The 11,007-nt window shown below is 40.3% G+C and overlaps 1 protein-coding gene across 3 annotated transcripts in view; it reads left to right on the top strand.

The window, feature by feature from the left end:
* Positions 1-10,496, top strand: part of LOC107265966 (mannosyl-oligosaccharide 1,2-alpha-mannosidase IA) — a 59,722-nt gene extending 49,226 nt beyond the window's left edge. For all 3 annotated transcript variants that reach the window (XM_025083247.1, XM_015735961.2, XM_015735962.2), the window contains 6 exons: positions 3,216-3,395; positions 4,789-5,002; positions 6,500-6,724; positions 6,812-7,017; positions 7,107-7,301; positions 8,046-10,496. In XM_025083247.1, coding sequence (XP_024939015.1) covers positions 3,216-3,395; positions 4,789-5,002; positions 6,500-6,724; positions 6,812-7,017; positions 7,107-7,301; positions 8,046-8,168 — 1,143 coding nt within the window. In that variant the 3' untranslated portion in view covers positions 8,169-10,496. The remainder of the gene's footprint in view (positions 1-3,215; positions 3,396-4,788; positions 5,003-6,499; positions 6,725-6,811; positions 7,018-7,106; positions 7,302-8,045) is intronic.
* Positions 10,497-11,007: the final 511 nt, after the last annotated feature.

Genomic DNA, 11,007 nt, shown 5'->3' with positions numbered 1-11,007 from the left:
CTCTCTCTCTCTCTCTCTCTCTCCCTCTCTCTCCCTCTCTCTTACCTGCATCTCACTCATCGAAATCCTTTGCCTTCCCGCCTTCAAAAACTCCTTCACTGCAGCACTTGTCTGGTATTAGGATAAATTGGTGCTATTACAACAGGTGGACCTGGCCATATTTCGTAATTTTCCCGTCGGATGCGTGGCGGCGCAAGATGCAGCAGATTGCACCCGCTATTTATGACTATGATACACATATCCCGTTGCATCGAGGCACCTCGACGCCGTAAAGCGAACTGATATACCAGTCAGTAGTACCCAGACGTCTTGAGGCTCCGTGAATTATCCTATCACTGTAATTGCATTTGCAGATTCAAATCTTCCAAGGAAATAATGCAATTTACTTCTGACTCAACGTCACAGCGCGCTTGTCGTTGCCCCATTTTGTAAAGTTACTGCAATCATTTAAATTTTATGTGTGCGGTCCTACTACCATTTAACGCAATTACTATAAATTCAATTTCGCAAGAAATAATGCACGATAATAATATTTCATTGATCACCGTCCGTCAATTTAACATTACCTAGACGTTATTACATCGGACACACCGTGTATATTATAACGGTGTGTATTTAGGTCCTCGCGTAACGCGCTCCGTTCTCCGCCGAATGGACTAAAATTGAATTTGGTCGATAGAATTTGGGCAGAGCAGGCAATATTAAATTCCAGGAAACTCTGTTCAGCCGTACACTGAAATACTATAGCGTAATATCTATTCGATACAAATGGATAGAAGCGCAGACAGAAGGCAATGGTTAATAGCATTGTTATATACCACAGAATTCATACCAAGCTACGTTTTTATATTGTGTAAAAGCTTTGAAGCACGTGCCTGAAAACTCTAGTCAATTCATCAATCTGCATGTATATATTTTAATGAAATCAATTATAAAATATTTCAAACGTTATGTCAATAACACAAGTCAAGACTCTTTTTGGAAAAGCCAAAGGCACGTTATATACAAGTCAGATCATAAACCGGTAACAATGTTAACCAGTAATTAGCATAGCCAATCACCGATGAGCTCCTATACCTTTGATAATAGTTGACCCAAGCTCACCCGGGAGCTTCTCACACCGGTCACTATCACGGTATCTATCATTAGCGTCAATTAGTAACACAATGCTCCGTTATTAACAGCACATAAACACCCACATTAATACTGGTCCATATGTCTCAGTACTGTATTGCATAGTACACTAGTATAGTACACTAACTGCAATTCGTACTGTTAGTTCTGAACCAATGACTGTCCTAAACCGCTCATTAGTGTTTCTCTTTTATACCTTGTCCTTTTTCTCTCTCTTAGTGTCAAAGCGTTTTCCCTTCTAACTAGTGAGAAAAACCAACAACACATTTCCCAGCGTAGTCGCGCCTCTGTTTGAGGAGCTTTCGCGAGTTTGATTAAGAGTACCAGCTAAGTGGTGAACTAATTAAGGTGGAATAAAAATATATACCTGTAGCTTATAATTAATGCCAGTTGCACTCTACTGGTTTGAAGCAGCTTGTCGCCTATATAAGCATACGTATAAAGGTGGTCAGTGCTTTTATTTGCTTACGTAAAAGTAGGCTGTCAATTTTTACCTAAAAATCCATATTTCATACGTATAGTAAGTAATACACGTGAATACGACCCTAATACTACCTTAGCACAGATTCCTCGGTGGTCCTAATACCGTTCTTAATGATTTCTAGTAAGCACAGGTATGCGTACAGTGCTTCCTACTCGAATTTCACGTCTTGCATTCAATATTTAATAATTGTGCAGGAAGAGCGAGCGATAAGATATTGAATAATAATAATATTTTTATTGAATTCGTCGACCTCTTTGGAAGCTGATACGGGTGTAATCGTAATCTCAATCCGACTCCTTTGGGTGCGTCTCTTCGTGGAGGACACGCATGTTCCATGGAATGTGGCCTAACGAAGACTCGAGGCTGCGATGCTGTACGTGAACTTGAAACCACGACAACTCAGATTTCCCTAACGAATGAGAAAGAAATTCCGCGCGTATAACGACGCGAGTCTGCGGGCTTAAAGCCATGCCACGTCGACAATATGAAATTAGAGGATACTGCGACGGTGCATGCCGGGTAATTGTACCTGACTTTTACGTTAATATATATTTCAGAAAGAAAAGAGTTCCACTGATGAGAACCGCGGTATGAACAGTACGTAAGAAACGTTAATTACGGCAAGTTGAACACGTGTAATGCGTATACTATATACACGTACTCGGAAGACAGAACAATCTGAGACTCCTGTCTGGCTTAATCGCCACTGTAGCAACTAGTATAGACTCTTGCCGAGAAATTGAATAACGGAGTAATAGGTGGAGATAAAATCTGAAGAGAATAATTACGATACGTGTGTATCACTAATTATTACAAAGATAAATATTTAGTTTCGTATACAAAGCATGTATGATTATTATTAATATTATTTATTGTACATAAATTGCATACGTAATACGGGTGCAACTATTAAATACATTCGTTATTGTTTTATGTTTAATGAGTAAATTTGCTTTGTGTGACGTCACGTATCGTTTCTCAAAATTTATAGTACCGCGATAAGAGATAGAACAAAATTGTAGGGTAGACGTGACGATATCGAGGCTTGAAATGAATTATAATATTTTTTTTTCGTTTTCATACTGATTTTTATCAGTATCCTAATTTGGGTGGGGTCGTTAATTAATTGATCGATAATTCAGTGAGCAGTAGATCGTTCATTATTATTAAAAGGGCAAACAACCAACGACGACACGACTCCCCGTCCTGCCAACCCCAAGCATCCAAACAAATTTCATCAGGCAGAAACTGCGAACGGAACGAACGTTGTATGTTTTTATAAGCCGCACCTTCTGGAAATATTTGCTGATTTGAATGAGTTTCAGGTTCCTTCTACGAGGCCGATAAATGCACTCATGGTAACTGAGACAATTTCAGTTCAATTTATTTATCGCTGCCCGCATCGTCGGGTCTTCTCATTCAAGCGAGAAGCCTTAAGAGACGAGAGTGCACTGTAGGTTTCGGATGATCTTGAATCGAAATTTGAAAAGCCGATTATGAAATCGACACTGATAGTCATTTTTGGAATTATTAACAAGTCTGACAAAAAATGAAATTTCATTAAACATTTTTGATAATTATGCCATTTATTTTGCAGAACTCGGAAATATCGCTCTTCGAAACGAACATACGTTTCATGGGAAGTCTGCTGGCCTGCTACGCTCTCACAGGAGATGTGATGTTCCGCGATAAAGCTGCTCAGCTTGGAGAACGGATGTTACCAGCCTTCCAGACGGAGACCGGAATTCCTCATTCGCTCATCAACCTTCGCACGGGGGTAAGAGCAACTCTGTGTTCCCCGGGGAACAAGTATCCATTATTTCCACTATATCCAGCTATACGCGCCTAAACGTCTGATCCCATCCTATGAGATTTAGGTTATGGTTATGGCGCGAAGAGCAGGCCTGGGAACGCGTCTCTATGACGGTTTCTGAATTTTCTAGAAAACAACACGAACACCCTGAACAGTCAATCTAATTGTCAGCGCCGGGAGAGCTATTGGCCGCGAACGTTTAATTCAAATGATTCTGTCGAGTCACGTTTACTAAACTGTCTTGCGTGATTAATATGCAAATTCTTAATTGCGCGGATAATGAGACCGCAAAGGCTAAACCTGCCGGCTGGTTGGCTGACTGGGTGGTTGAATGCGTCGATCAAGGTAATTTTGCATTGAGCGTCGAGCGTAGCTTTATTATAATCGTAACGCATTCCACACGGCACTTTAATTACGGGACGACATCTGTAAGCCGGATTCACTTTGCTAATGACTTTATAATTCCTATCAGCGATCTTATCGGCAGTGGTATGCACGTCTAATTGCAGGACTCTAACGTGACTGCTGGGAACGTCATAATTTTTCATTAAGAAATCCTTGCTAGTGGATGTGAGAAAACGAAATGGCGCATACGGGAAACTCCACTTATATTGTACGCCTGTATGTACATATAATACAAGGAGGACGTACGCGTGAAAAGCATTATTTGACAAAATTACCTTACTAAAAGTAGAGTCCTGTAACGAATAACGAAGTTTACTCGAGTTCAGAAAAATGCAAATTGTCCGAGTAACCGACACAGCCGTGAACGTCTATTCGCACTCATCCATCTTGCTACGTTGAAATTAACGTTGACAAGTTAATTGGTTGGATTAAATTATAAAACAATCATGCTTATCCTCCTCTATGTTTCCCTTTAGCGTGGATATTACGAGCCTTTAATTTCACTGAATCTCTCTGGCTCTGACCATTCTCTATTTTTTCCCTTTATATACCAAACGCACCGGAGCACCGACTCCAGAACACGACTCCATTTCAAATCCTTTTATTACACTGAGCTGATTCGCATTTGACTCGAAGTAAAACTGCCGAGCTGCGCTTGCGTTAAATAGAATTTCCATGGATTCTCGTTCACCTCATTAAATGTTGCACTCCCGAGTGCAGTCGAGCCGCGTTTAACGCTGAAGGATGCTTCATTTGTAGTTTCCGACCAAAATTCCAACTACACCTCCACTGGAGCAACCCAGTCGCCATCAGCAATTCCACGTTTTACCACTCGACGCAAGTCTTCTAGTGCCTACTGAAATTTCCACCCTTCACCGACTCCCAGAGTCCCTAGTGCATTTGGATATACAGAAAACCAATACTACAAATATGTCCTGTCTCTCGTTTTCAGGCAAGTAAAAACTACATCTGGGCCAGCAGCGGCTGCAGCATCCTCTCGGAGATCGGTACGATGCACCTGGAGTTCACGTACCTCAGTGACATCACAGCTAATCCCGTGTTCAAGAGCAAGGTCGAAAACGTGAGGAAGACCCTGAAGAATCTCGACAAGCCCAAGGGTCTCTACCCGAATTACATCCACCCGAAAACGGGCAAGTGGGGCCATCGTAAGTACGCTATTCGTTTTACGAGATGATCCTGCAGCCACAGCCACCATAGACGAAGGGTGAGCCGCTCTCTAGAAAAGGGTGTCTCTAGGAAAAAGTCCCTTGCCGAAAAAGATTCGATCGAAGGATATTGGCTGAAGCGCTCGTTCGCGCGAAGATCCCAAGGGCTCTGGTAATAATCTCAAGTGAGAAAAAGGCCAAAAGTGCGAATCCTCTCGCGCGGATGACTTTGGATTATAGTAATAACGAGACGAGGCGCAAAATAGTGCGCGCCGTGTAATGCGAGAGGTGGGCAGATAAACGCGTTATACGTGCCAACTAACGCTTCAGCACCGTATAAACGTTCGTCCTTATTACTGTAATTTTATTTAATAAATCTCGTACGAATTCTGCCGAATAGATTTTTAATCCACACCTCCCCTCTCGGAGGGTACGCGGTTATCAATTACGTCATTAAATAGATTTGACGCGGCTACGAGAACGAATACCCGGACCTACGTATCCGTACTTACATACATTGTCCTTACCCTACCCTGTGAAAATGGCCGAAATTTTCAGCATAAGGCCCACTCGTGCAATCCGTGAACGCATTTATCACGTGCTGATCCCCTCCAGCAATAAAAACTCGCCTCCCCCATTCGAGCCCCGCGTCGCAACGATCGTGGGCCACTCCACTTGCGTATTATATCATTCAAGGGATTTAGAAATGTTTCATCGAAAGAGCCAGCGGTGAATTTCATCACGGAGAAAAGAGGTTATAGAATATTTTATTCAGACGCAGCGGCGCCTCTTCCTTTTCAACTACGAACAGACAAATTCTGACGAAATCGTCTCCATGTAAAAATGAGCAAAGCTTCTCAACCGAGAATGTCACTTTCTCGTCTCCAGGAGACTTCCTCGCACCTTTTTCTTGAAGTATCTTTTTATCTCGGTGTCAAGAGTCTTTCTAAGAATTGACGTATACCTTTATACCACTGGTGCTCCTGGCGCTGGAGAGTCCTCGTGACAAGAAATTATGTCGGTATAAAAACGAAGAGTCTCGACCGCTGGCCCCTAGTTACGCGCTACTGAGAATTACCTCCCCGAGGGCTAAGGGACGCGACTGTCTTCCCGCCAGTCCTCTTCTTCGCTGTAATGGCTCTTATTTGAAAGTAGGAGAGGATACGTCGTCGCGTCATTATATAAAGCAGTGTGCAAATTACACCGGCGCTTCTTCTATAGCTTCTTCTTGAGCCTCGAAGCGTCATACGGGACAGGGAATCTGCGAGGCTCCCGTGTACGTTTTTATTTATTCGGTAGCCGAATAAATTAGCAATAACCATTTGCCATAATCTTGGGGCTATTTATCGTTGGGGTAGGTCGAGGGTTGCTTACAACTTTTTTTTTACACCATCTAAGAACGCCTTGGGAACCTAGATGGTTCTGTAGACCTAGGACCTGAATCGTTCTGTGATTGTCTTGTGATTGGATTTACTAATTAAGGTCTTATTGTTTTAGATCACATGTCACTTGGAGGTCTGGGCGACAGTTTCTACGAATATCTGCTTAAGGCTTGGATTCAATCTGGCAAGGAAGACGCTGAGGCCAGGGAAATGTACGATGATGCTGTCAGTGCGATAGTTGAACATATGATCATGAAATCACCTGGTGGACTTCTCTATGCGTCCGATCTTAAGTACGATCGAGTTGAGCACAAGATGGGTCATCTGGCTTGTTTTGCTGGTGAGTCAATTTTTTGCTCTCTGTGAATCTTGGTAGAGCTGTTGAGTATTTTTTTAACATTTTTTTTTTTTTTTTTTTTTCCTTTAGGTGGTATGTTCGCCCTTGGTGCCAAATCTATGGAGAATGAGGTGTCCAATCAATATATGGATATAGCAGCAGGATTAACCAACACATGCCACGAATCTTATGATCGCAGTGACACAAAATTAGGACCCGAAGCTTTCCATTTTATTGAGGGTAACGAAGCGAAGAGCTTGAAGAATGGAGAGAAATACTATATTCTACGACCTGAGGTAAAAACTATAGCCTGAACATTATGACGATGCAAGAAATAACATAATGAAAGTGAACGAGCAGAATGACAGTTGTGCTTTTCTTTCAGACTTTCGAATCGTACTTTATTATGTGGCGACTTACAAAGGATCCCAAGTACAGGGAATGGGGTTGGGAAGCTGTACAGGCACTAGAAAAACACTGCCGCGTCCCGGGTGGATTTACCGGATTGGCCAACGTCTATGCGGTAGACTCGTTGAAGGATGACGTTCAGCAAAGTTACTTCTTTGCAGAAACGCTCAAGGTATGTTATAGGAATTTTTAAATTTCTATAGTCACACCAGAGACGAACTGAGTGAACGTGTAACGCATCGTGTCCTGTACAGAAATTAGAGACTTCAATTAATTTTCATGCATTCTGTATAATACATGCTCGGTTAACTTTTTCGAATAGTTCGTGCTTGTTTTGCTGGTAGGTGAATGAGAGTAAAAGAAGGAGAGGATGAGAGAGAGGCGAAGTAGAAAAAACCCACGTGGGGATTCAATTTACAAAAAAAATATACAGGCTCTTCGAAGCAGGCGGACGAGACGTAGCATTTAGCCACAATCGTCGAGAATTAAAACGTATAAAGTACGGCTCAATTCCTTTTATATCTCTATTTTTCAAAATCTCCCAAAAAGCTTTTCGTTATCCGAGAACCTTTCAAACATGAGCTCACCGTTCAGAGAATTTATAGTAACTCTGATTAATTATGGGATCACATCGATTCGCGTAATGCCAAAATGTCGTCGATTTGTCCCTGTCACTTGGAAGCTACTTCAACCGCAAACAGCACGTTGGCCAAAAAAAATGACAGATCCAAATGGATTCTGAAAGTAGGATCGCTTTGGTCGCAAAAACGTTTTCTTCCATAACCTAGATGAACCATAGTCAAAAAAGTGTATGATAAAAAGAACATAACACTTACTTTTAAGATAAAGACGATATTGTCTAAGAACATTTTTACTTGTATCAAGCTTTGTCGCTAACCATCTTATGTATTTGCAGTATCTCTACCTCCTCTTCAGCGAGGATGACCTCATCAGTCTGGACGAGTGGGTCTTCAACTCCGAGGCGCACGTGCTTCCAATCAGGGGGAATCCGCTGTATCGTCAAGCTCCCACCTTATAAACGTAATACATCTCACTAGGCAACCCATAGCATCAATTTCACGTCATCGACAATATCGACGAAGAAAAAGTCATTGGAAAGCGTGAAACAGAGAAGTCGACGTTCATTTGAAAATGGAGAATATTATGAGGTGTGAACTCTCGACGAGACTCGCCGACACAAGGAGCGTAGTCGTCGTCATCCAGGATGGACTGAGATCTACGTACTGCATCCGAGATTAAAGTAATTAAATAATTGTAGGGTAACGGTCATTATTTAAACCCGAGTTTGTATATAGTAATGAAACTGCAAGAGCGAGTGGTTCGCTCATTGGGAAAGGCACATGTCCCAGAATCCACCGATTCCTGTCTGGTAACCGGAAGATTCGCTACGTTACTTTTTAAATCTAAACCATATAAAGTCCATCAATGACAAAGGACATGATGATGATGAGCAATGGATGTCGCACTAATGTTATTCATAACGCAATGAATTAACTTTCGTGAGTTCCGTGCGAGCGAACGTAACCATTGGAAAATGATCTGTAAGCGAGATTCGATCTCTCTTAAATACACCTTGTCTGGCGCTATGTCTTCCCTGCTTCTCTAGAATCTAAGACTCGCACGGAATTCAGGATAATCTAACACGGCGGTACTTTTATTTTGTTATAAAAATTCGATTAAGTATGGCATTCGAAGAAATACAATATGGGATCCGGATCCATTATCAAAGGACCGCGTTACGGCAAGAAATGTTAATCTAGCCAGAAAAATGGGAATTCGCAAAGCATGTAGAGGTATACCTTCGTCCTATAACGTGATTTAAGTGTGCAAGTTTTTGTATGTGATGCTGGAAAGACAAAAATTATTAATTGATCAGCGAAATAACGCTGTGAATGGGCGGAACGAGTAAATCGATCCGATAGCTATTAAACGACGTAGTAGCCGATAAATAGTGAAGTGTAATGAGAATAGACTTGTATATAAAGAATTGAAGAAAGTCATATTCTATGAGATATAAAGAAATAGTCCAATAGTAGAGCGGTGTAATTGTATAGTGCTTGTCAACGAAAAGCGGATGTAAACTCCGTCAAGGTCCGAGATCAAGTCGGCTCGGTGCTGGATCGAAATGAAGCTCGAAAGGGATCGGAAGAGAATAAAAGTGAGCGAGACTGCGAGATTGAGAGTCATGATGTACGAATACAAAAATACGAATGAGGATATGGCTTAAGGGCAAACGGGAGTGACAATTAATTAATCTATTCGATAAGAGATGTTGCATTAACGCGGTGTCTGTCTAAACAAAAAAAAAAAACTTCCAAACAATCAACACCCATTACGTTCGTTGGCGATATACGGCCAAAAAGTTACTTAAATGCTCTAAGTTTTTTCTGTGTTTCGCTCGCGTGCCAGACAATGGCTCGTTTTTGGAGTATTGCGCTGGTGCAATAACTGTTCTTATCTTTTTTTTCCACCCTTGTCTTAACTACCCCTTTATTAGTACCTCCAAATGAAAATGTGCGAAACTCCATTTAAAAATATGGGAATGGCCTTGTGCCTGAAGAGCCATACCTTTCTTTTCTGTTATTTCCTATAATTACTTTTTATTTTGTTATTTAATTATTATTTTTACGATCTTCACCACTTTATATTCTTCAAAGAGTTTCATGGAGTCGCGCACGTTTCTCTTGAACACGACTGCTGTTTTTTGACGTATCACTTTGGATCCTACTGTAAGCATAACTTTTTAGTACTACGTATATACGAAACTCGACGACCAGATTTGTTCGTTTTTGTAACACAATCTTGTAAACAATCGTCTGTTCAAAAATACTTACACAATACAGTAAGCTCTAGGCCATGTCTATATAATGATACTACTAATGAATGATAATATTAATAAATGATAATATTAGTAACAATACTAGCCTATACATACTTTTGTGAATAGATATTTAATAATTTATTGTTAATTAAACTATTTCTTTTTGACGGTTCAATTAAAAGGGGTTTTGGGTACAATAATCGTTTCTTACGCCTGCGCCAATTTCTACGTTTACACATTTAACCATGCAAGAACTCGATATTAGCTTTACTCATTGTAACCAGAGCGAGACCGATAGAACAAGTAAGAGAAGAAATAACAAGATGGACATCAAGAAAAACAAGAGAAGATGACATTGAAATAAACAATACGACAATGGACTTTTACGAATACGCATGATATTGTAAATACAATTCACTGTAGCGATTGTGGGATTTACTTGAATAATTTTATGTGATCATTACTTTATCACGATCGATTAATTAAATAAATATTGATAATATATTACCTTGTATGAACACTCGATCCTACTATTTCAATGTGTTCCTACCAACGCTTTTACTATGACCACTAATTCATGAGCATTCACATTTTCATTTCTATTATTATAACAATTCAATCAAGATCTTTAATGAAATATTTTCCTAAATAATCAGTACTGCTTTCCAAATCGATCTCAGGTTCCTAACGTTAATACAAAATTGATAATGAATGATTTAATCCCTAATTGGTAAGCGATCAGTTCGAAAACAATACCGATACAATATCCTATTCACAGTCACTCATACGTTTTGTCAGATATTTTGTATCCGTAATGAACAGTACATTGATATCTTTATAATAACGATCAAGCCTACAATAAAAAAATGTATTAAAGATAACTGTGCACGAGTCTTTTAACATATAAAACATATAAAAATATGTTCACGACCATCTTAATCGATTTATTATTTACTCACCAATAGTTCTCAAGTTATAAAGTTTAGTCAGCGCTGATGCAACCAGTAGACAATTAAGATAACTCGGTGAAGCATAA

Source organism: Cephus cinctus, unplaced genomic scaffold, assembly GCF_000341935.2.
Source record: "Cephus cinctus unplaced genomic scaffold, Ccin1 Ccin1_scaffold0265, whole genome shotgun sequence".
NCBI lineage: Eukaryota > Metazoa > Arthropoda > Insecta > Hymenoptera > Cephidae > Cephus > Cephus cinctus.
This window is presented reverse-complemented; position numbering and strand designations above follow the sequence as displayed.